Source organism: Phocoena phocoena, chromosome 10 (genome assembly GCF_963924675.1).
Source record: "Phocoena phocoena chromosome 10, mPhoPho1.1, whole genome shotgun sequence".
NCBI classification, from domain to species: domain Eukaryota; kingdom Metazoa; phylum Chordata; class Mammalia; order Artiodactyla; family Phocoenidae; genus Phocoena; species Phocoena phocoena.
In genome coordinates, this window is record NC_089228.1 from 74819050 (window position 1) to 74844230 (window position 25181).

The 25181-nt window shown below is 44.0% G+C and overlaps 1 protein-coding gene across 5 annotated transcripts in view; it reads left to right on the forward strand.

The window, feature by feature from the left end:
- RUNX2 (RUNX family transcription factor 2) overlaps positions 1-25181 on the forward strand; it is a 209049-nt gene that overhangs the window by 149053 nt on the left and 34815 nt on the right. For all 5 annotated transcript variants that reach the window (XM_065886427.1, XM_065886428.1, XM_065886429.1 and 2 more), the window contains one exon: positions 7530-7703. In XM_065886427.1, coding sequence (XP_065742499.1) covers positions 7530-7703 — 174 coding nt within the window. The remainder of the gene's footprint in view (positions 1-7529; positions 7704-25181) is intronic.

A 25181-nucleotide genomic window follows, 5' to 3' on the forward strand; every position in this document is an offset into this window, starting at 1 on the left:
CTGAAAGGGTTTGCGCAGGTACATAACGTTAATGTTAGGATTTAGGGACTGAAAGGACTTTAGAAATTATGGAAACGAACTCTTCGTTTTTGCTAAGTCTCAGAGAGTTCCATTAAACCCTTCCTGTGGTCATACAGCTGGTTGGTGCCCTTTCATATTGCCAGCCTGCTGCTCTGGTATCTTAACCACAAGTGAGAGGTTAGGAGTGGTCCTAGTGGGAATGGAAGCTAGGGGCTCATCCCTGTAGATGGGCTAGACCTGCAGAAACTACAGGCATGGGCTTGACCGGATGCTGGGGTCTAGGAATGGGAGGTGGAAAAGACCTAGGCTGGATTTTGAGCCTGGGAGACTAGAAAACAGTTATATTAATGGAAACAGGGAAATTAGAGGAGAAGCTTGTTGGGACTGTTTGTAGTGGCACAGGGAGGTGTGTCAGGGAGAGGCGAAGAACTTATCTAAACATTGTGTGCATGACAAGGGTACAGGTCTTCGATTTTTAGACTTTCACAAACCACCAGTGAAATGTAGTCATCTGAATGTAAACAGATAGGAGTTTCACTTTTCTCAATAGTATTTTCATTTTCACATGTACGTAGGAATGCAGAAAATCAAGGTTTTTAATCTAGAGCCTCAATAAAGTATTTGGGTCCAAACTTTGCATGGCTTCCCTAAGAACTCACTTGAGTCTGTGTCATCTTCCATTTTTGCGGGAATGTAGTAACGCTCATCCTCAGAGGTAAAATTCCAAGTAATTTCATTTGGAATTGAGTTATGACTTTAAAAGTAGTCAACCTGTTCCGTAACCCCTCCCTGCAAACACTCTTTCATGTGCCACTTTCAGGGTAGAGAGATGAGAATTGAAGGCATCATTTTTGTCCCCCCAGAACTGCTGTGGAATAGCATCTCTGTTGCATGTAACCAATTTACTCTGAAAAATGGTACTTCTGGTTCAAGTCCTCTCCCCTTTTCCTTTTTACTCTCTAAGTCATTGTCACGACATTCTTAGATGGTTCTACCCTGTGGCTTGAGCCCTAGGGTATTGGCCCAGATCTCATTCTGTCACTTGACTTGCTGGCAGCAAAGTTAGCTCATGTCTTCCCAGAACCCCCCTCTCCTCCAGGTGGGCCTGACGGCATGGCACAGGAGGTCTCAGGGGCTGCCAAAGTGTTGTTTTATTGGTCAGGGGATGAAAAGATCTGTCTTAAAAGACAGATTTCCATATATATTGCATCGTTGAAAACAATTAATGTTGTCAAATGAGAAGTGTCAAGTGATTTGAAGATGGTTTGCCTCTGGTTAGGTTAATATCTCATATATGTTCAGCACCATCTTGTCTCACAGGACGTCTGTTATCATGGTTCTGTCATTTGTCCTCCAACCAGCTTTTCTTCTTCCTTCTCTGCTTATCAGGATCCTCCTCCACCTTCAAGGACATCATGATCTCATCGGTGAGGGCTTCCTCTTCCCTGTTAGTCAGCATCAGTTGTTCCCCTGTTCTTCCAATGGCATTTTCTTACTTTTTAAAGTTTTTTTTTTATTGTGAAAAATTTCAGACATACATTAAAAGAGATTATATTTCATAAAACCCCAGGTACCCATCGCCTTGTTTTATAATTAATAGCATTTTGCTGTATTTGCTTCATTTGTTATTTTGCTGAAATATTTTAGCAAAATATTATATTTTATTACCAGACATCAGGACATTTAACCTCTAGTTACCCATTCTAAAACGTAAGGGCATACTCTTACATAATCACCAAAAGCACCTCTTCCTTAATATTTTGAAATAGTCCATATTTATATTTTTTCAATTGATCCCCAAGCTGTAGCATTTCAGTGATTGTCTCACACAGTCCTTTGCAGTTAGACTTAACTTGCCTTTCTTCCCTACTAGACTGTGCACTGCTTGAGGGCAAGGACGTTATCTTATATTTTTTCTCCCCGCTCCTCCTTAAAATGCCTAGCGAGACCCACATGGTAGATGCCCAGCACACACTAGCTAGACTAACTGACCTGAATTTGGATGCCATACTGATTCCTGATTGATGCTTTATCGCAGATCTGCCTTTTAACTTTATTTTATTTAACATTGTATCTTCCTGATACCCAGGATACAAGTAGATAGATACCTAATAAAACAAGTGAGTGTTTAAAACTGATTTAAAAATACTACTGTAAAGAGAGGAGCTGTCAAACATCATGCCCTAGTGACCAGCAAAATGACCCTTCTGTGCCACGTGAGAGCGAAGGGGCTGTGACACGCCCTGCCTGTTGTGAAAGGCGTGCTCTTCTGTTAAGTGCACTTGGGCATCCTTCAAGAGGGCTCACTAATTGGCGTACTGCATCACGCTGTGAATACAGGGCACAGAGCGTGAGGTTCTGGCTGGGCGCCCACCCGCCTCTCCAGAGTTGTGAAGCGGTGCTCAATCGACTTTTATAAAAATGGGCGAAATGGGTTACATCAGAGTGGCACGTTTGTTTTTGTAGTTCACGTACCACGGTTTCAGAGTCTTCACGGACCAGTTTCAGAAGCGTGATTTTTTTAAGCAGAAGTTCTAAAGGCAACATTACCAACTTTCACCGTGGGTGAGTTGCCCTTGGACTGAAAGAGCTGGGTGGGGAAGAATGGGACCATTAGACTATTGGTTGGTGACTTAACCGTTCCTCATGTGTCTTTGCTCTAGGGATGTGTGAATGCTGTGACCCTTCCATCACACTTTCTTCTTGTGCCCCTGAATTTGTTGCAACAAAAGTCATATTCAGCCAAACACACTGAACTTTTTGAATGAAATTTGTTCTGAAAACTACTTTTTTTTCCACTTGAAATTCACTTTTGACTGTGATTTTTTTCTGAATGACTGATGATGTGCTGTTTTAATCTAAAACAAGCTGGTTGGCAAATGGGAGGGAAACGAGTCCCAGACCAGCAGTCAGAAGACCTGAGTTCTCGTCCTGCCACTAACTGTGTGACTTTGGGCAAGTCACTTCCCCTCTCAGGGACTCAGAGTCCTCTCCTTTAAAGAAGTACACTGCTCTAAAACTGAGAGTCAAAATGATTTCTCTAGTCCTTTTCAGCTCTGTGATTCTAAATGTCGTGCAGCAATGCTTAAGAATTATAGTAAGAGCAAATGCAGCTTTCTCAGAAAGCAAGCAAAAAAGCTTTCACTTAAATGAACGTTCTTCAGGGAAATTTCTTAGGAAACATCAATAAAGTGTGGTCTCTAAAAAAGGGGTTTCCCTGCTGGATTCACAAGACTGCCAAATAAGAAGGGAAGAGTTTTTCTGGGAAAGACAGTGCTATAATATGATATCCTGGGCCAGAAAAATTTCTCTCAACCAAGACATTTATCTAAAAGAGGAGAACATTCATTCATTTATTATATAAACATTTGTTGAGCACCTACTGTACGGCAGGGACTGAACTGGGTTGTGAGAATTACAGCTGTAAACATGCCAGAGCAGTCATTCTTGTTGGACTCATAGTCTTGCAGGGGAGACAAATCAATGCATGAGATAATTACAGATTGTGGTTACAGCCATCAAGGAAATACACAGGGTGTGCTCGAGGGGAGGGCACCTATTCTGGGTCTAGTAAGCAGGCACCTCTCGTAGGAGGTGGTGTTCACCCTGAGGTCTAAGGGATGAGAAGGAGTGGGCTGTACAAAGAATCCCGGGGAGAGCATTTCAGGGAAATGGAAAAGTCCTGGAATGGGACACTAAGGGAGGCAATGGCAGAGGCCCAGAGAGACATGATGGGGTCCTGGGTGAGGGTTGTGCTGGTGGAACTGAACAGGTTCGAGATAGACTTTCAAGATGGAAATGACAAAATCTGTTAATGGATTGAATGTGGGGAGTGAGGGATAAGGGGAAATCAAGAGAAGTGTTAAGGTTTTTGGCTTAAGGGACTGAGTGACTGGTGCTATCTGAGATGTGGGACTCTTAGGGAGGAACGGGGTTTCTTGGAGAGAAGCAGCAAGAATTGTGTCTTAAATATGCTGAATTTAAGATACCTTTGAGATGTCCCAGGGGAGAATCAAAGTCAAGTAGGCAGAGGGACACACAAACCTGGAACTCAGGACAGAGGTCAGGACTCACCCTAGCGATGGGGGAGGCGAGGACGTGAGTCGGTGGCCTTGAGCGAGTGGGGTTGTGGGATCGTTCTGGACTGTGGCTCACTACCTCAGCTGCATGTTGGACTATGTCGTGAGCTTTTAAAGAATAACTTTCCCCAGGACCCTCTTCCAGAGCTCCCGATTTAATTGAGCTGATGGACATCTGTATTTTTCAAAGCTCCGTAGAGGACATTTTTATTCAGCTTGGATGGGAGAGCCACTGATCAAGGCAGGCAGTGCAACTAGAAAAGGAGATCCAGGACCGAGCTTTTGCATAGTCCGAGACTGTGCAACATGGAGACAACACTTCTCCATTCTTTATAGCTTCCTCCTGCTTGGAAGATCCACTCTTTGGCCCTTTGGATGAGGTTTGGTTCTCCCTGTACCGTGGCAGAGTACCCTGTCCTTGACTGAAGTCGGTGTGCCCTTTGTCTTCCGAGGCCCCAGTTTCCGAAGGGACGGCTTGGGTGCTGAGGATTTAAGTACGTCTTCTTTCAGCCCGTCATTCCTGTGTCACCCTGATGTGGTTTAGCGGTAGCAGTTATTTGTCATGGTTGAAAGATGAAGAACCCGATCGGCTTTTGCTCTTCATTCTCCTGCAAGAATTTTGTTGTGGTCGTGGTGGTGGCTGTGAAGGGGCAGACATTCTAGGAAGAAAAATGGGTATGTTTTTTGTATAGATGCAGCTGCAGATGTTCCCCGAATTACACTAGGGTGCGTGTAGATACTCGGTAGCTTGCTTTCGAAGATCATTTCCAAAAGGTGATTGAGGCTTTTCAAATTTCACCTGCTCTTAAATTTCTCACACACATCCATACTCCTCCAGGTTCTTTATTCTTGCCTACGACCTCCTATTACTGCCCCGAAGCACCGGACTCAGAAAATAAACGTGTCCTCACGCATTTGTGTACCGAGTTCACATCTCATTCGGTCTCCATGAAAACCTAACGAAAGGGCTGTAGAAAGCAGAGGCAAAGCTTATTAAATTTTCTTGTGACCCATGGCCCACATAAAGCCTCAGTATGTAAAGGAACCATGCAAGATGGTGTAGCCCTCCCCGCTCCCCCAGCCCTCAGGGAATCTGCCATTCCAAAAATATGGCCTATTAAATAGCTTCCAGGGACAATTCCATAAGCTTTCTTGTTAATGTTTACAGCTGTATCAACACCACAGCAATCCTTTATTTTTTTTGGTATGTGTATGAGGAACAGAATCCATGGATCTAAGTGTGACAAGTACTGTATGATTCTCTAATCGTGAACCTTGTAAGACACAGCGAGGTATAGTGATGGAAGCTTGTTTAGGGTAATGGGTGAGCTGTTAACTTTGTAACTGAATCCTTGCTGCTGCTTCTGCCTGCCTTGAAAACCAACCCGACACCTCCCAGGGCTTAGTCCTCAGGTGCCTCCCCTTGGCGATCTGAATATTTTCAGTCCTTCGTAGCAGCTGGGAGAGGAAGGGAGAAGCTGGGGTCCAGCATGGATGGTGCCACGTGATGTATGGAAGGCTGAGTCCACTAGGACCCGGGCTGCATCCTGGTCCAGACTGAGCTCGTCAATAGCTAAGACCCATGGGCTAGTTGTTTTCTCTCTGCAGGCCTTGGTCACTTCATCTATGAACACCTCACTTCCTGGGGTCTGGGAGCTGTTTTGGGTAATCCCTAATAGATTTAGGGAATAATCCTTTAGATTTCTAAAATCTATGTGTAATCTGGATTAAAAAGTCCTAAATGGTGGGGAAAACGACTATGAGTAAGCAATGAGTTTCCCTAGTTTTTCCTGATCATTTTTCTCCCAATCTTAGCCCCTCATTTGTAGCACATGCCCCAGACTTACACTGGCAGGAAATAGGGTGGTGGGTGCATTTCAGTTAATGGGCCTTAGTTGGAACATGTTTGGCTGGGGAGACAGCTACACTCCTATTACCAAACCTTGGCTTCCTGTCTGTTTTCTTTGGGCTGGGTAGGCAATGAAAAAGGAGACAGGAAAATACATTTGGGGGCAAGTAAAATAAGGAATTTGTCTTAGGAAGACAGCTTATAGTTGGGAAATTCTAATGTTCAGCTTAACCCTGTCCTGATACATTCCTCTTGTCCTGTACTAAGTGGGAGATGAGGTGTTCTTGCTACTTGTAGAATCTACCTTCCCATTCTCGAAGGCTCTTAATAATCCTCCTTCAAGGTTTTCTTCTGTTATAGATACTACTCCTAATGCCCTTAATTTTCCCTGCAAATTCTTATTCTAGTCATCATCTTAAATGGCTCTTCTTTGAATCAGCTTCCGTTACTTAACATTTTACTAAACTGTTGGGGCAACGCACCAGGGCTTCACTGGTACAGAATATGGAATATATTTCTGTTTAGGCAGTAGGTGTTATTGTACGTGTTCACCATAGTCCCACTCTACGGATTTGCACTTAACTAATGTCGCATCAAGATTCAGGTGTTTTCCAGTTATACCTGCACCAAGGCAATACCATGCTCTTTGCTAGGAATGATTGGATGATTTTTAAAAAGTCTTAGTACCTTGGTTATAGTTCAACTTACATAGTTCTTTAATATCTAGAATTTCTGTGGATTTTACACTTGAATAAACTAGAAGAGAGACAAAGTGAGGTTTTTGTTTTTGTTTTTTTAAATAGTGGATTCTCAACATTCACATGGTAACCCAAAGGGTATTTTTCAGTTTCTCTTACAGAACCACAGTGCTAGATTTAAAATAAAAAAAGCATTCTCTCTGATTTAACATAGTTTATTATGCGCTTTCAGGCTTTGGTGTATCACAAAATATCCACATTCCTCTTGAGGATTTTGAGTTTCCTTGCCTGTATTTCTGTTTTCCTCTTAAAGGGGTTCTCGGTTTGAGTTTTAATTTTTCAGAAAGGAGTCTCCATAAGGTACAGTGGTAACCTAAAAAAGAAAAAGTCACTTATGGTCATCATGGAAGTGTCCCTTTAACAGATGTGTTTGTCTCTGTTTCTGCCCCAAGTATGGCCCCCACTGTGTGTCCCATGCACAGATTCTCAACTTTCAGGAGAGGTTTCCTCCTTCATGAAATGAGCAAACACAGCCCAGGACACAGTCACCTTTCCCAGCCACCCCGAGAGGCCAGAGGGGCTGCCCAGAGCATCCCTCTTGGGCTCTGGTGTCTGGGCCTCACCGCTGATGCTTGGCCCTGAGTCACCCTCTGGGCCCCTCCGCTCTCCATTCCTAGAACAGAACCAGGGATGCTTGCCACCGGACGATGCTTATCACAAAGCCCTTTGGAATGGGAGGCATTATATAGACTCATCATTATAAAGATCAGTATTGACAATCCCTTGGCTTAAACCCCTAGTATGTATGTTCACGTATCTATTTAGCATGGTCAATTGTTCAGCTAATTAATATGCTTTTATTTTATGATTTGCTGTTTCCAGGGCACAGACAGAAGCTTGATGACTCTAAACCTAGTTTGTTCTCTGACCGCCTCAGTGATTTAGGGCGCATTCCTCATCCCAGTATGAGAGTAGGTGTCCCGCCTCAGAACCCACGGCCCTCCCTGAACTCTGCACCAAGTCCTTTTAATCCACAAGGACAGAGTCAGATTACAGGTAAGACAGACTCATAGGTCTCACTTTCGCAGACTCCGGCAGGCTGGGGGTGAGGGGCTGCCTGACAGATGAGACGCGTTCACTTCAAAGCTTCTGGAGCTGGGAAATGGCTTATGATGAAAGAAATCAACACTTGAAGACACTGGCCTTCTTTTTTTTTCTTTTTAATAAAAACCAAATACCAGTATCCACTAACTTTGGGATAAAATTTGGGGGAAGTTTCTACTGATGCTGTCCTCTGTAGCGATGTCAGTCTGCACACTGGTGGGACGGTAATACCATGCTGTCTGGGAGAATGTTTGTTGTCAGTTTCTATATTGTGTCCAGGTGGTGCAGGGGATAACATCGCACCCTCACTATTAGAAAATTAGCATTACCATCTCAGATCTGGGCTAATGTTTCTTACATGTATAACTGTTTCATTAAGTTGGCTGGAAAATTGCCCTGGGCTAACAGGTAGCCTTAATTGCTGGTTATAAGGCAAGACCAAGGAGCGGCCCATCGGGCAGACAGAAGTCCCCTCTGATTCACATTGAGCTCCCGTTCTCCATGTGACATTTCTCTTTATGCATTCCAGTGTGCTTCTTGCTTTACCTTTCTTCTTAAAAATTAATATCAGCATCGCATTACAGACCAATCATTCACATTTGGTGCATTAAGACTCCCAACCCTTTGTTTTTTCCTGCCTCACTTGGGCGAAAGCAGATCTTCCTGTAGGACTAGTCTGCTTGCTTTTATGCCATGGTGACAAGAGAGTGTGCTAATCATCATAGGTCTTTCATTTGCAGATCACAGTACTGAGAGCAGCAAGGAACTCAACATGTCATCTAGTTACTATTGTTGGCAGAGCGACTAGATGGGAAGGAAAATAACTCAAAATGTACAATAAACTCTCAACTTGGATCTTGTCTAATGGTTAGGTTTTTGTCTGTAGCCTTAGGTTTTGAGTGTCTTTAACGGTTTATAAGCATAATTGTTTATAAACGAAATTACCTACCTCTCCTTCTGTCCTGCCCTTATTAGGAATATGTCTTTTTGGATATTTACTTAGGTTTCTGTGGGTCTATGTGTATTAGTCTGAATATATGGATATGCCTGAGTATGTATTTTTAAAATAATATGGAACTATAAAAATAAAATATCTAAACACTGAAGAGAACCAGATATCTGCATGAGAGAAGAAACATAGAACTCTGTGAAGAATAGCCATGTGTTAGGTTTAAATAAATCTCCAGTTATTGAAATGTAGGAGTCAGGTTAGTGTGTTCACTAGACATGGGTCCTTGATGAAAATGCCAGGGTGAAATTCACACCGACTTGTGAATTTGAAGCTTGTCGCTATGCGGCGTGCTACTACATTTAAAGTAATGGACTGAATTTTTTAATTTTTTATTTTTTTATTGACATATAGTTTTACAATATTATATTAGTTTCAGATGTACAACATAGTGATTCAAAATTTTTATTGATTATACTCTGTTTATAGTTATTATAAAATATTGGCTGTATTCGCCATGCTATACAATACATCCTTATGGCTTATTTATTTTATATACAGTAGTTTGTTAAAGTGATGGATTTTAGATCATTGATTAAGGTTCATAATAGCTGTACTTTTGTCTTTATAGTAATCCTTAGATTCTCTGTGTGTGTGTGTGTGTGTGTGTGTGTGTGTGTGTGTGTAGAAGTATGTGTATACATATATAGAAGTGTTTATATATGATTTGTAAGGGTCTTATGATGGCTAATAAGATATATATAAGAAAAATATATGTTCTATGATTTGGCAACCCCTGGGTTCTTTAAATGTGTGATTTCTATATTTTAATCCTTAACTGTTTACTGATTATATTTTGCTGATGGCTAAAGCCTTTAAAATGGCCTTCGGAACGTGTGTGCTGCTAGATTCATTTAAGAAGATGCTTTTCTCAAGGCTTTGTCCTCAAACCTAAAGATGACACCAGAAAATGGGACCCAGAGGACATTTTAGAATCCAAAGCTACCTTAGATATCATTAACCGAAAGCTAGGTAAACGTTGTGAAGAGGATCTACATTTTAGCAGCACCCCTGACCCCACATATGAGTGCAGAGAGGGAGGCTCCAAAGAGGCCCGGGGTACGTTGCTGCCGGATGAGCATGTGAGCCGAGCAAAAGCCTGGCCACATCCACTGACCATGCTCACCTCGAGGCATCAGCCTCCTCCCCGTCAGGAGGCTCACGGAGGTTAAGCTCCTTGTCTGCAGTTTTGTGGGGCTTTTTTTGCGGTACGCGGGCCTCTCACTGTTGTGGCCTCTCCCGTTGTGGAGCACAGGCTCCGGATGCGCAGGCTCAGCGGCCATGGCTCACGGGCCCAGCCGCTCCACGTCATGTGTGATCTTCCCGGACCGGGGCACGAACCCGCGTCCCCTGCATCGGCAGGTGGACTCCCAACCACTGTGCCACCAGGGAAGCCCCAGGAGGACTCTTAACCACTGCGCCACCAGGGAGGCCCCTTGTCTGCAGTTTTACAGCACGTTAGTGACAGAGCAGAATTCGGTCTCTTGACTCCTAAGGCAGTATGTTTGGTCTTATAACATATCATGCTGCAATTCCATCATGATCATTTAAAAACAGTATTTCAATATTCACTGGATGTCTTCTTAAAAACGAAAATATCGCTTTCTGGAATTATAGTACAAGAGCATTAGCTCTGCATTTTGGGATGGTGGCATCAGTAGAACTGATTCGTAGATGAATCTCCTCATTTTTTAAAGCATCCACAAGGTACTGGGCCCTACAACTTCCTTGAGCTTTCCAAATTTGCAGACTTACACACACATTCATGCTGCCCCTACCCACTGTCGGCCACATGCCCTTTCTTTAAACCCCCGCCTGTCGTCAGTGAGACAATACAAGTATCTACCCATAACCAAGGATGTGTGGAGTTCTACAATGACCTGGATTATTAGGACAGCCCAGAAACATCCGTAGCAGCAGCAACTTCAAAGTGAATTGAACAGATCATTTTTTTCTCCCTGGATTAATTTTCTTATTTATTTAATAAGTGTTAAGTTAGAGTGAACCACATGTAGAGAATTGGGTCTTAGGGAACATGGGGGACAGCAGAAAAGTTCTGTCCTTGAGTTAAAGTCTAAGTGAAGAGTTATCTTTCCCAGCCCTTGCACAGCCACATTCTCTCCCAAGGCTATAATGTACACGTCTTCCCTCTGTACCCCCGACTTACACTGTTCTATCTATGGCGGTCTCTTTCTGTTGACAAGATCCACCCGTCCTTCAAGGTCACTGTTATCTTCTTTATGCAAGTCTTGGAACCTTCATCTAGAGGCTGCCTCTCCATCCTCTAAGCTTCAGTTGAGATAGCCTTATTTTATGGCTTCTGTGTGTCTCCCCTCTAGATTAGAAATTCTCTGAGGGATTTATTCCAGGCATTTATTTTCTTTTGTGCCTAGCACAGTGGTAGCTAGCGTCTCATTAAATGTTGAATGAATGAAAGTTTAGATAAGAAGAAATCATTGCAAGGAGGGTTGGACTATCATGCCTGGTTCGTGTTGACCGTTCTTTCTGATTTCCCACCCCAGGGTGCCTTTGTTCCCTTCCAACGAACAGTAATAGCAGAAATCACATTTCAGTAGAACACGCACATGGTTAAACCATTTGGTATCATTTCAGTTTAGGGTCTACACTTTCACATGATTAAATTTCAATTCTCCTTAAGAGACTGGATTTTGTAACTTCTTTGCAATATGCCACACCTGCATTTTAGTTCACGTAATCCTTTGGCTAAAGGTATTTGTAACAGAAAGGGCCCAGTTATCTCTCATCGATCGGCTTGGCTCTCTTGATATCTCAAGCTCTTACCCCCAAACTGTAGACAGTGATCATGGTTGTGTAGTCACTCTGAGTTCTCCCACATGCCAGCATAGAAGGCACGTCGAACTCCCAGAAGAGTGAAATGAAATTAGGAATTGTAAAGTGAAGAAGTCCTAAGCCTTTAGTGTTTCACATTAGCGTGTCTTACAGTTCCTAGGGCTCAAGGTCCTGGCCATATGGTGGGCTGGCTTCTTTGCAGTGCAGGTCTGACCTGTCACTCTGCTGAGGTCTTTAATGGTGACGTTCTGCCTGAGGGCCCAGGCCCTCCCCATGGCTTCCTGAGGAAGTTGCTTCCTCTGCACCTCTTTTTTTTTTTTTTTTAAATCTTTCAGACGTCGGTTGCCTGTCTCTGGGTGCTAGGGAACACCTAGCTTGTCACAAATGTCCACTTCTTTTGATTCAGAGCATGGTGGTAGCAGTGCAGTAGGGAGACTGTGTTAGGAGATGTTGCTCAGGATAAGCACTGTTTTGAACTCAGTACTCTCTGGATGGGTGAGCCGCATCTAGAGGAAAAAAAAGCTGGCTCAGGCCCTGGGAAATTCATGTAACCTTGGGGGTGGGCATTCTGTGATTTTATTGAGTGCTTATTTTTTGCCAGGCATTAATGTAAGAGAACAAGGTAGTATAGCTACTCTTCACCAGGGGCTCACATTTTAGTGACATAGAGTCAGCGATTGGGTCAATAAGCATACATGCAAGATGATTTCAGATAATAATAGAAGCTTTGGGGAAATGAAATAGAGTAGTGGGAGAGAGAGCAGTGTAGGGAGGGAAGAAGCTAATTTTGGTTGGAAAGTTTGAAGAGCTTTGAAGATCTCTGAGGAACAGCATTTCTGGCCGGGGGGGGGAAACTCAGGCAAAGACTCTCAGGGAGCAGTGATGCGGTGTGTGCAGGGGACAGAAAGGTCAGGACAGGTAGAGTGGAGTGAAAAAGGGGAGTGGGAAGGGGCTCGATTAAGGAGAGTCTTCAAGGTCCTGGTAAGGAGTGTGGGTTTTGTCCAGACCACTGTGGGGCGCTATTGAAGGATGTGAAGCAAGAGAATGACATTATCTAATTCACATGCTTTTAAGAACTCCTTTGGCTGCTGTGTGAAGCATGGATCATAAGGGGGCAGTGGTAGGAGCAGGGTCATCCTTTAGGAAGTGACTGCAGTAGCCCCAGAGGCAATGAAGGATGGTCGCATTCAGAACTCAGGTCAAATGCTGGCACCTCTGTCAGGCTTCTTCCAGCCCACCCAAGCTGAGTCTAAGGCTCCCACACCACCGTTGCACATGGTGGCAATTATTTGTGTACACGTCTGTCTCCCCCGTCAGAGTTTGAACTTTCAAAGTCTAGGGCCATGTTTTACTGACCTCTGTGTCCCTGTTGTCTTCTGTGGTGCCCACTGCTTGGTGACTTTCGTTTTGGTGATGAATGAATGAACCGGTGTTTGACTTCTTCAGGAAGTGTGACCCATTATTATCCTACCCTGAATATTTTTCTGGTACCTATTTGATTGGATTACTCTTAGCTGCCATTTATTGACTGTGGATCGTGTAGCAGGCATTTCTCACAACGGTTCTATGAGATGGGTAGCGTTGTTGTAAAAACCGAGGGTCCCAGAGGCTAGAAACTTGCTCAAGGTCCCACTTACACACCAGTGAGTCATAAATATAAGGAATTAAGGCCAGATTTATGTAGCTGGAGGGTCCTGTGCACTCAACCACCAGGCACCCTCAGGAGGCTGCAGCGTACGTCCCGCTTGGCCCAGTTTCCTCCCATTTCAGACTTTGATTTGTGCAGCTCTTTACCATTTACAAACTAGTTTTACATAAAGTTCTTGTTAAAGCCTTAAAACAATTCTGTAAAGTACATATTTTATAGGTGGAGGAAATGGACTCTTCGAGGAATGAGCTGCTAAAGGCCTCTTGAGCTACTATAGTTGACTGTGAGTTCCAGACTCTTAGTGGGCAACCAGCCTCATGGCCATTGAGTCGGCCATGTTGCTGACTGTCTAAGTGGCACGTGTCCTAATGGACCAATGTCTTTTTCTTTCTCCATCAGATATTATTTAGGATCCTCAGAGACGAAATGTTTATAACGGGGATGCATTAGGAGTAGCTGAATTAAGTTTTAAAATGCAATACAATTGCTTTTGCTAATTAAAGGACAGTTATATATGAGCCTATATTCAAGGTAACCTTTTTAGGGATATCTTGAAGATCAACTTGCCAGGCATCATATAGGACCATGATGATCTTATCAGCAGTTACCTTGCCTGAAGCGAAGGTGTTTCCACCCAACTTCAGTCTGCTGCCGTGTCCCCTTGGCAAACATGCTCCTTTAAGCATTAAGAGGATCCTGGCCAGCTGGGCTTCAGCTGTGTATGTGTTTGGCTGTTTTAGCCCTCAGGCCGCTGTGCTTGCACTGAGACATTTACTAGCAAAGCCTTTTAGAAATAGGAAAGCACAGCTGAGCAGCCGTGTCCCAAACTACCGTCCTATTCAAGTGCCGAGTGACCCCGCAATTCTTTCGGGTGAAAACAAGTTGGGAGGTGAGGCGGGCGAGGGTGGGTGGCGGTGGCTGTGAGTGTGAAGAGGATGAACCCACGAGGGGCACAGTGGCTGTTACTGAGCAGGAAGGATGACTGCGGGTGCCTTCAGCGTGAGAAGAATTGTAAGATGTGGGGAGTGGGAGTCAAATGAGGTCCCCTGCTTTACGATCACTGTGGTCCTACTCACCTATAGGCATCTCGTGTCTTAAGGAACTGAAATCACCACACTCAAGGCAGGTGGTTGGAAGTTCTGTTCTTTCAGTTGGGTGGTGCTGTGTTTTCATTTCTGAAGTTACTGCAGAGTCTTGTCCTGTCTTCTTCCTTGGAGATCTTTTGGGCAGAATAGCCAGGAAAATTTGCTACTGCCACGCACACGTGTGAGCGGGAAAGCTCTTCAGAGGAGGTTGCTGGTTACAGTTCTTATGAAGAAACAGCACAAATCCTGTGTGTGAACACAGTTTCACATCTCTTCAGCTCTAGCAGCCATCTACTAAGGAAGAGTGGAGTTCAGGTCCGGCCTGGGCTGCTTTGAAGGATAAAGCTCAGTATGACCCTGTGAAGGGCTGGCTGTCAGTGTGCTATGTGGTCACTGCAACTGTTGGCATCATTCGTAGATGAGGTCCTTAAAGGTCTCTGGACTTCTGTCGGTTGGAATTCCCTATTAACTGAAGATGTTCTGACTTTATTACGCTTTTAGAAAAACACAAGACGGGTAATGTTCCAAGAAAAATCAATTTCTTGAGTTCCAAAATCTTGTCTTCGTAATGTTCTCCTGTCTGGAATACAAATGCTCAGTTAGTATCGAATCATGATAAGGAGAATCAATGTCCTTCATGATGCCTCTTCTTGTCCTTCCCCAAGACTCTTCCATTTCTAGCCTGACTTAAGGACTCTGCCCAGAGGAAGTCTGTGTTTCGTTCTCTCATTCTTTTCCAAAGCATCATCTTTCTCTTTGTAGTTTTATATTTAGTTTGAGCTTTACGTATATGTATGTGTGTATATGTGTACACACATGTATGCATGTCTTTACTAGTTGCCTAGGAACCCTTCTTGCCCCTTTTTACCTCTTGCTATGGATTCTGGAAAGAATGATCAGAATAGGAGTCTAACTTTGAATGAAATATTCAACCTCCAGGGCTACCCCAGGAGAGGGGCGAGTCAGGCATGCGGTTTGATATAATGGATGCTCTAATGGTGTATTTTGATGTTGAATTGTGGATGGGCACCCAGGCCTTCAAACAGAGAGCTGGAGTTTATTGTACTATGTGGTATTAATAGCAGCAACATTATATTACAGATGTTATCAGTTTGAAAAGTATTTTCATTCCATTTTTTTCATTTTAATATATGCAGAAGTATTCCAGGAATAAAATTGTATGGCACTATTCCCAGTTAAGACCATCAGATTCTTTCCAGGGCTTTGTTTATTTTGATAAGGACTTGCTTTTTAACTGTTTAAAAACAGTTGGTTGTAACAGATTTCACAGAAGAGTCAGTAAGAGGACAGATTTCACAGAAGAGTCAGTATTGTGAACCCTGTTTAGCGAATAAGAAAACTTAGGCGGGCTTCCCTGGTGGCGCAGTGGTTGAGGGTCCGCCTGCCGATGCAGGGGACGCGGGTTCGTGCCCTGGTCCGGGAGGATCCCACATGCCGCGGAGCGGCTGGGCCCGTGAGCCATGGCCGCTGAGCCTGTGCGTCTGGAGCCTGTGCTGTACAATGGGAGAGGCCACAACAGTGAGAGGCCCACGTACTGCAAAAAAAAAAGAGAGAGAGAGAAAACTTAGGCACCAGGAGATTCTGGAACTCTCAGGGCTGAAATTAGAAATCAGTGTCCCGGGAAGGTGAAGTCTGACAAGGTGGTTTTAGGTGGGGAGGGTGTAGGGGAAAGGATTAGAAGAACAGTACACCTTTAGGGCTGTCAGCAAGGTGAGTGGGGGGAAAGGAAAATGACTTCGAGCATCACTGAGGACCCAGGTAAGGACAGAGATGCTGGGAAGAGCCAGTCAGCAGTGATTGTCTCCTGAAGTGGTTGCAGCTTGTGAACAGAAGTGGGCCCTGCAGTGGTGGATGGTCAGTGGGAATGACAGTTTCTCTAGGACTCAGTAGGACTCAGTGCAAGTCAGGGAAACGAGGAAGATGTTGAGCCACTTACCAATGTGGAAGAAAGAATGTTCTGGAGGTTGGTAGGTTAGGGTAAAGACAGAAGAACTTCTGAAGAGGAGTTGGCTCATCTTGTGACCTTGGAGAGTGAGCAACAGCTAAGCGGAAAGGTCAGGAGGAAGGACATGGGGAAATCCAAGCTTCAGTTCAGCTGGGAAGTAGGTGTCTCATGGAAAGGCTGAGGGTAGGTGGGAGCTCTTGGCCGTTCCTTAACCATTCCTCGTGTGACAGATGGAGGTCCCATGCCTTGTTCTGTCTTCTCCAGGGCTCTGGGCTGACGCTACCTCGAGAAAACACAACCCTGCAGCACTGACCGGTGGGGTAGGGGTCCACTCGTGCTCTGTTAATCCATCTCAAGATTGTGCTGACCTTTTGTCATCCCATCACACTGTGGCTTGCAGTCCATGAAAAACTCTGCTCTTGGGGCAGACTTGCCCTGTCCCGTCTTGGAGTTGACCAAATGCCACGCTGTACTCTTGTTCTTTGTCGATTTCATGGTGTCACTTTCACCTCCTCCTTCCATCTTGTAGGGTTATTTTATAGCTCTGGTTCCTCATCCAGCATGTTGACTGTTTCTCCCAATTCTGTCTCATCTTGAAGCTTAGGAAGGTTGCTTTTCATTCTTAAAGACTTTGCTGAAGATGCAGGACGTAACTAGGATTATCGTGCCCTTGGATATGCCACTGTGTTCCTCTCTGGAAGCTGACCGTGAGCCGTATCAACAACCACTCTCTGGTGGGCCTTTTAACTACCTGTACATCCCTTTAGAGGTAAGGTGTGTCTCTTGCTGAGGTCAAGATGCACAGCAGACAGAGGAGCTTTCTTTTAACCTATTGCTCTCGTAATCCTAGGAAACAAGTTTTTAGTGAACCCATTCTGCTTTCTGATAGTCACTTTGGGCATCAAATGTGAAGTGTTGATTATACACAGGCTTTTGAAAGGGACTCAGGTGTTTTTAGTGGTCTGCAATCAATGGCTCCAAAAAACTAGCTGCAATTTAGACTTTTACCCGTGGCAATGCCATTCTCAGGAAAGGTAAATGGGGAAAGAGATAAGAGTACTGTCTATCATGTAGTAAACTTTAAAGTCACTATCTTCAAGTAATAACTGTCATGTGGACGAGGAATCCCAGGCAGCGAAGCTACAATGAGGAGTGAGTGGAGTTCCAGGGAGACACGTTTTCCTTAATACAAGGAAGAACTCTGCAGACCCTGCTCTGTCAAAGAGAAGCCCTTTGTCTGCCAGTCTCCATACATTCTTGCAATATTGTGGGGTGTAATTCATCTTGGAGCAAGAACCTGAATGCATGTAAAGCAGTGGGTTGCTCTCTCTTATCTCCTCACGTCTCTTGGGCCTTAAATTCCTCTTAAGCATGTTTGTTCTGCTCGTTCTGTTTGCAGGTCATCCTTCCTGATAGGGAAGATTAATTCAGAGTAGTGTTGGGTAATTTTCCTTTCTAACAATCATCAGTAAAAATGACGCCTGTTGTTCTCAAACTTTGGCGTGTATTAGCATCACCTGGGGAGCTTGTTCCATGTACAGATGCCCAGGCTTTACCCCTGAACTAGAAAGTATGAGGTGGAGCCTGCCCAGATCATAGCCGCAGGCCCAGAGCCCTTGATCGCAGGCTCACCTTGCCCACCCAGAGCCAATCTGGTCCAGCTGAGATATCTCAGGACCTCATCCCCCTGGTGGGACCATGTGCAGAGGCAGCTGGGTGCCTCAGGCTGCTTCCTGGTTCCCTGAGTGCAGCTCCTGGACTCCACCCTTGCATCTGTTTCAGCTGCTGTTTTCCCTACACACCCTTCCCTGTGTGTGTCCTGGGCTGGACTTCTGCCCTGTTTCTATTATGATGCTGTCAGAGGGAGATTTTAAAAATGTGAATCTGATGATGTCACCCCGTACTTAAAAACACCCCCGTGACCTTCCGTTGCACTTTGGATAAAGACCAAAACCTCTTGCGTGGCCCAGCAGGTTCTGCATAGCCTGGGTCCTCCTTACCTGTTTTCCAGTCTCTTCTCACACTGTCTTGAACCTTTTGTCAGTCGTCCAACCACACTGGCTTTCTCAACTCTTCAAAAAAGCTCTACTGCCTCCGTCCCAGGAACTTGATATATGCTGTTCGCTTTACGTAAAGCCCTCTTAACCCCACCTACATATCCACTGGACTTCTGCTTGCCCTTCTCTAATCATCTCATCATTAGAGAAGCCTTCCCCAGCCTTGGCTGGAGTCCCCCACTGTACATTCTTATGATGCCAAGGACATCTCCTTTTTAGCACTTATCACAGTTATATGATTAGTTGATTAATGTCAGCCTCTCCCACCAAACTGTAAACTCTGTGAGGGCAGGCAGACTCTTTACTCACCATTAATATCTCTAGAACCTAGCAGAGTACCAGAGGAAGTACTCTAGATATTTTTTGAACGAAGGAGTGGGAGCCAGTTCTTGGAACCATGGACAATACCATCATCCATCCGACAACAGGATTCACCATGTCTGGGGACCTTCTGTAACACCCCGACTGCTATAATCTCACCCACTAGATGTTAATAACCTGATTTGAACTTGAATTTCCTGCATCCACTTCAATACTGTGATTTGAACTAAGGTCACTTCCCCTGGCCAGCACCACATCCCAGTTATTTCTCAAATTCTGGTCCTACCTGTTTGTAGCTAGTTCCCTTCCCTCTGCTACCTTTACACTGAGGTCCCGGATGTGCCGAGGCTGAGGCCAGGTTAGGTGTGACATATGGTATAGCCTTTTGTTTCTCCTATTAGGTTTTTCTAGGTAAATGGAGTAAGAGAATGTAAAAGTACTGTCTATCAGGTCGTAAGCTTTAAAGGCATTATCTTCAAATAATATAATAACTGTCATGTGGATGAGGAATCCCAGGCAGCAAAGCTACAATGAGGAGTGAGTGGAGTTCCAGGGAGACATGTTTTCCTTAATACAAGGAAGAACTCTGCAGACTCTGCTCTGTCAGCGAGAAGCCCTAACTAAAAAGAAAATAAGAAAATTCCCTCATTTTCTGTAAGACAGTGATGAGTTCCTTCCAGTCCCAAATTGGTGGTACTGGAAAAAGGCACTTCTCATTACCTTGTCTTAACTTCCTTCTGGTTTTTCTTTTGACATTTTGTTAGGGGCTGTGACGTCTCAGGCTGTACCTGTCATTTCTCATTCTCTTCCCCACCATGGTCCTCTAGGATTTACTAGGTCCCCCTCCTCCCATTGTTTGTACTGACACATAACTCATCATGCCCGGTGCACCCTGCGTAGCATCCGGTTCTATCCGAACAGGTTGCTGCTTTTTTCTCAGATTTCAGCCTTAAGCTCTGGAATCGGCTGGGCTGCCGAGCGATTCTGGTGGCCACTTTAGTCAGCTGGAGACCGCCTGGCTGGGGACAGGAGGGGAGTCAAAATCCCGCTCTCGGTGCCTACTCTGCCAACGTGGGCCACAACGCTCTGTGATGGGACACACCGCGAGTGTCAGCCCCCATCATTTCCTCTCCCAGCCGCCCCAGATCAGCTCAGCGCGGCTTTGGTCCTTGCTGTTGCAGCTACCGACTCCAGAAAGGACTGAGGGTTGGGAGCCCAATTCTCCGAGTAGTTAGAATCATAGAATTTCATTGCTGGAAAACATCTTAGAGATAACCCATGCATTCTCATCTACACCTGACGACAGCGATACTCAGAGAAGGTGAACTATTGGTGCACAGCTGCACAATTAGTGCCAGAAGCCCCCATCCAGCGCTCCCCCTGCACTTGGAAGTGCCTGTTTGTTTTCCGATGGTGTTCCCTCTTGGTCAGGAGAACGGGGAGTGAGTGGGAAAGCTCATTCTAAAACTCCAGTCTAGTGAGCAGGGTTATTAGAGAAGACATAGAATTTAAGATTTAGCATTTAGTGTAAATGTTTGGAAATGGGAATTCACGGAGGTAAGAATGTGAGTATATTTGCCTTATGAATGACAGTAATATGACAGAAATAGTCTAGGGTAGGAAATTGTAAAGCTGCCTCTCTCCATTGAGATGATTGACTTTGACCCTGGTTTCAAGGGAGAGGCATAATCTTCAACTAGGAGAACTGTCTATGCAGTTCATTTTAAGTACCCCAGTTTTCTCATGAAATATTGGAGGTTTGCACAGCCCAAGTTGAGTGCTGAGGAGGGGGAAATGGGTGGAGGGGAAGGGATGGGAATGTGATGCTCTCTGAATGGACTGGGCTCCCCAGATACAGCAGGTGCTCACTGGGGCGCACATGGCAGAAATCACCGGCCCCTGTCCTGCCACGTTACACAGCAGCCCACTGGCAGCACAGACAGGAAGCAGTCGCTCGTGTGCTGGTTCAGGCTTGGCCCCTGTTGACTTGTTTCCTCCCGTGTCTGCGTGAAGTTCAGTACCGTGTCCAAGGTGTGCCCTGTTGCGAGCGGTTCTTAGGAAAGCAGCCCTTCATTCACACCCACAGGCGTCTAACCAGAGTGTTTACCAAAGGGGGCTTGTTAATAGCAACCACTGAGTTTCCACGTGTACCTTTCCCTGGGCTTTTCTAAAGCTCTCTGCCCACTCTGCTCTCCCCACTCAAACTTCTTCATTAAGAGACTTCTCCCTGTTCTCCTGGAGTCAGTTCCTTTTCCTACGGTGCCTTTTTTTCTAACCATCTGTCTCTTTATTCCTCTCTTATTATGACCCCAAGTGTTCAGAGTTCAAGTAGGCAGACATGAAATTTAGCTTCTCAGTCATTTGAAAGCCTGGATACTCTTAGAGCCCATGACTCTTTACAAATCATTTTAGGAAATGCATGGCCCTGCTTCCTTTTCCCCATATCCGTTATTGAACTTCAGAAGCTGTGGTCCAACTCAAGGGAGAGAGCTTGCTTTCCTCATATCCACGGTTTAGATAAATGGTTGTCTCCATTTTTTGCCTGATGCAAAGACCACTTAAGACGTGTGAACCACTTCTCCCCCAAGTAGCATCAATTTTTGAGCATCTCCTGGGAATGTTGCCTCCTGTACTTCTATGTTTTGGGGTCTATAGAATGGAAAGCGGATGGCTCAATGTCCAAGTAGCCTAAGCTGAAGGAACACCACCCTAGAAGGAGATCTTACAAAATTCACACTGATATTGGTGTCCTGTGGTTCATGTCTATCTTTAGAGCTTTTTGAAAAACACAGGTACATACTTTGAACATTTTTAAGTTACTTGTTTTATATCTGTTAGTCTTACTTTCCCCACCTGCATGTATAAGCTTTTGCACGGCAAGAAATGTCTTTTGTTACTTATCTATCCCTTAGACCATTGCACTGCCATGTAGGCGTACAGAAGCTGTTCGTCACAATAAAAATGGATGGTTTGCTGACTCACCAGAATAGCATGTAAAAACTGCCCCCCCCCACCCCAAAAGCCCTGTTAAGGTGGCAGTAATGACGATTGGTACTTTGGAGGTGAAAAAGGGATAGCTAAATAAGAACCTTGCCCTCAACTTCAGTGTGTTGGGAGAGAAAGTGCGAAGTGTATGTGGGCCCCTGGACTTCTGGTGTCTTTTTTTTTTTTTTTAATTAAAAAAAATTTTTTTAAGCTTTTATACAATATTTAAAGGTTACTTTCCATTTCCAGTTATGACAGAATATTGGCTGTATTCCCCTTGTGGTACAAAACGTCCTTGAGCCTGTCTTACACACAGTAGTTTGTGCCTCTCTGGTGTCTTTTTAAAATTTGTCCAACAGACATTGCCTCAGTTGGAACAAATGCTGAAGGGATTCTTTTTGTCAAGTGACTGGCTCCTCTTTATTTAACCTGAGCTCTTAGTAGTTAGATTTGGTCTACAGTTTCTTGTGGAATTGTACAGCTGTAGGTCTGAGGTGTCCAGTCACTAGCCTGGCCTCGGAAGCCTGGTGGCGGTTCCTATCACGGGTTCCCAGTTAGACTGGAGACTGTTTTCTCCTTGGTGTCGTCCCCAGTGCCTCCAGGAGCTCTGCCCTGCCCTAGGTCTTCTGCTTCTTTCTCTTCTCTCCCATTGAGTCATTGTGATTAGTCACATCCTGCTGTGAGCACAGCAGCCCATTGTATAGGGAAGACCTGATCTTCTCTCTCAAGTTTATGTTACAGGTCATACTTGATTATGACTTCCCTTTAAACTCCCCCCTCCCCTTTGTTAGGTGAAAGGAGAGAAGTTTGGGGAGAAATAGGGGTGGAGTCCTATTAAACCGCTCCTGTGCTCTTTAGTATTTCAGGTTTCCCAAGCACAAAAGAGTATGTGCTCATAAAAAAACCAGCACCCAGGGTTTTGTTTCTAAATTGTCATATCTATATAAAAACTTCTGTCAATGCTTTGAATTTCTAGAATATAGTAATAAAAGTAATATTGTTGCTGTTTCCGAAGATTGCCATAGGAAAATAATGAATTATCGTTTTTAAAGCACCCTAAAACGATTTCAAGTTCAACAGCAGTTTTCTTGTCTTTTGGGAATGTCTGTGAAATAGAGTTCAGTTATTTTCTGAAAACTTGTGGGTGCTCATAGGTAATCTCTGGTCACCCAGGATGTAGTATCAAGGCGATGATTGGTACCTCGAGCCTCTGAGACCCAAAAAATCAAGGATATTCTTGTCTGTGTTGGAGTGGAAGGACAGGGTACTTCCCTCCATGTTTCTGCAGACTCAAAAGGACGAAACATTCAGTACAACTCTGCATGGGGTATAGGAAAGGAATAAGTTCTACTAGCCCTGTGGGGCCTGAGATTGATGAAGACAGTTTCTTGTTTGTTAATGGTTAATTAGTAGGTTTGTCTCAGAGCTAGGCCCTATACTCACTCTTCCCTATTAGTAACCTTAGGATTGACCGGCGGTGCCTAAAAACATCTGTCACCTGCTCTGACTCATCCAAGTTCAGAGTGAATCTCAGAAGTCTCAGGTTTCTTCAGGAAGTTGAGTTCAGAAATCGTTTATGAGATCAGGTTAAGGTGACTTTTCTCTATTGTAAGCATTAATAATTGTCCACAACAAAGCAAATATGATGTAATCATATATTTATGATAGGATTACATTTTCTTAGTGATTGGACATTTTATGGCTATTTTATAGCCTTTTTCTTCCCCCCCCCCCCCCCGCCCCACTAAAAGTTTGAAAAAAGTTGAAGCATACAGTATTAGAAAACACACTAAACAGATTAGGACTTCTTGGTCTGGGAGAAGCTTAAGACTAAGAAGGAACACGATTCAGGTTAAATGATTGTAAAGGGTATCAAAGCGACCGGCGCAGATATGGTCTCCAAATGGCAGACTTCAAAACTACAGGAAGCTTTCTAAAAATGGCCCTTTGCTAGAATAAGAGGTTATGGGCTGGAAACATAAATACAGAATGAAGGCTCAGTAAAGTAGATGCTTTAACAGTGGTGAACATTTATTGGGTTCTTTCCATGTGCTAAGCTCTTTCCTACATTACCTCATTTAATCTTTAAAACAAATTTAAGAGGGAGCTCTTCTTATTTATTCCCATTATACACGTTAGGCACCTTGAAGTTAGATAGGTTATGTAATTCATTCAATATCACACCGGCCAGACGTTGGGGAGCTGGGATTGTTGAGGCCTCATTCACAGGGTATTAGAGAAGCCCTGGGGTGCTTGGAGACCATTATTATTATTATTTTTTAAAGATTACTGTTGCCTTTTAAAATTCCTTACACTAGATCTAGTGAGCCCTATATGGCAGTTCTTGTGTTTTATTTTTCTTTAGTAACTCTCTCTTCTTAAGTAGGTCATTATCATAGAATCTTAGGACAGTGAACTTGGAAGAGAGATTGGCTGGCCTGTCCTCTGAGAAAGAAAAAAAAAAGAGAGAGAGATCGAGATCTTCTCACTTGTTTAAGGCTAGTGAGAAGTTCGTTTTGCTAATCTTGGATATCTTCAGGAAGGACCTCCACTCAAAGGAAAGCTATCCTTTGATAGACTGTTCTAGTATATATTCCAGCAGTCAGGAAGTTTATGTCAAAGCTAAAGCATCACCAATAACAAGTTCTTTTGTAGCCTAAGGGGAAGTTAGAGAAGGACTAATTACTACTTCATTATAAAATTCTGTTATTCACTCCAGCCACCCTGGGAGGTCCATGCAATTGTTATTTATTGAGCACCTACTGTGAGCCAGGCATTATACTGAATTGTGCTGAGTCTGATCTTGGAAATCTTCAAGACTTAACACTAGACAACCCAACCACCCTGGATAGTTTAGAGTCAGATTTTTAATATTTTGAATAATGATAATTAGCCACTTGCTGTATGTTATTTAATCCTTATGACACGCTCTGAGATAGTATCCCATTTTACAGATGAGGAAATTAAAGCTCAGCAACATTAAAAAACACCCCATGAAACACGGTAGGGCCTTGGCCACGTGATATGAGCTCCTAGAGAGAAGAATAATCATTTTCATATAGTACTTTACAAAAGGCTTTTACTTGTATTATTTCACCTAATTCTGTAAACAAAAATGATAGTAGTTATAATTATACTCACTTTACAGATAACAATAGTCATATCTATTTATTATATACTTAGTATGTGCCAAGAGTGTCAGATAACTTAGAAGTTAGGCCTTAGAAGAACTCGGCCTTAAAGAAGGCCTAGTTCATGTAATGCTCACAGGAGCCCTAATAAGTGTCATGATTCCCATTTTACAGATGAGCCATTGAGGCCCCCAAAGTTTAAGTGACTTGCTCAGCAAAGTGAGGAGCTGTGATTCAAGCCTAGGCTTGTCTGCCCAGCCAGCACACGTGAGCACTTTGCTATGTTCACTTTACCATGTTATGCTGCTTCATTTTCCAGATGAGGAAACTGAGGTTCAGAGAGTTAGCTAATACAGCTGAGGTCATCCAGCTCACAGATAGCAGAGCTGGGACTCCAACTCAGATGCTCTCATCAGA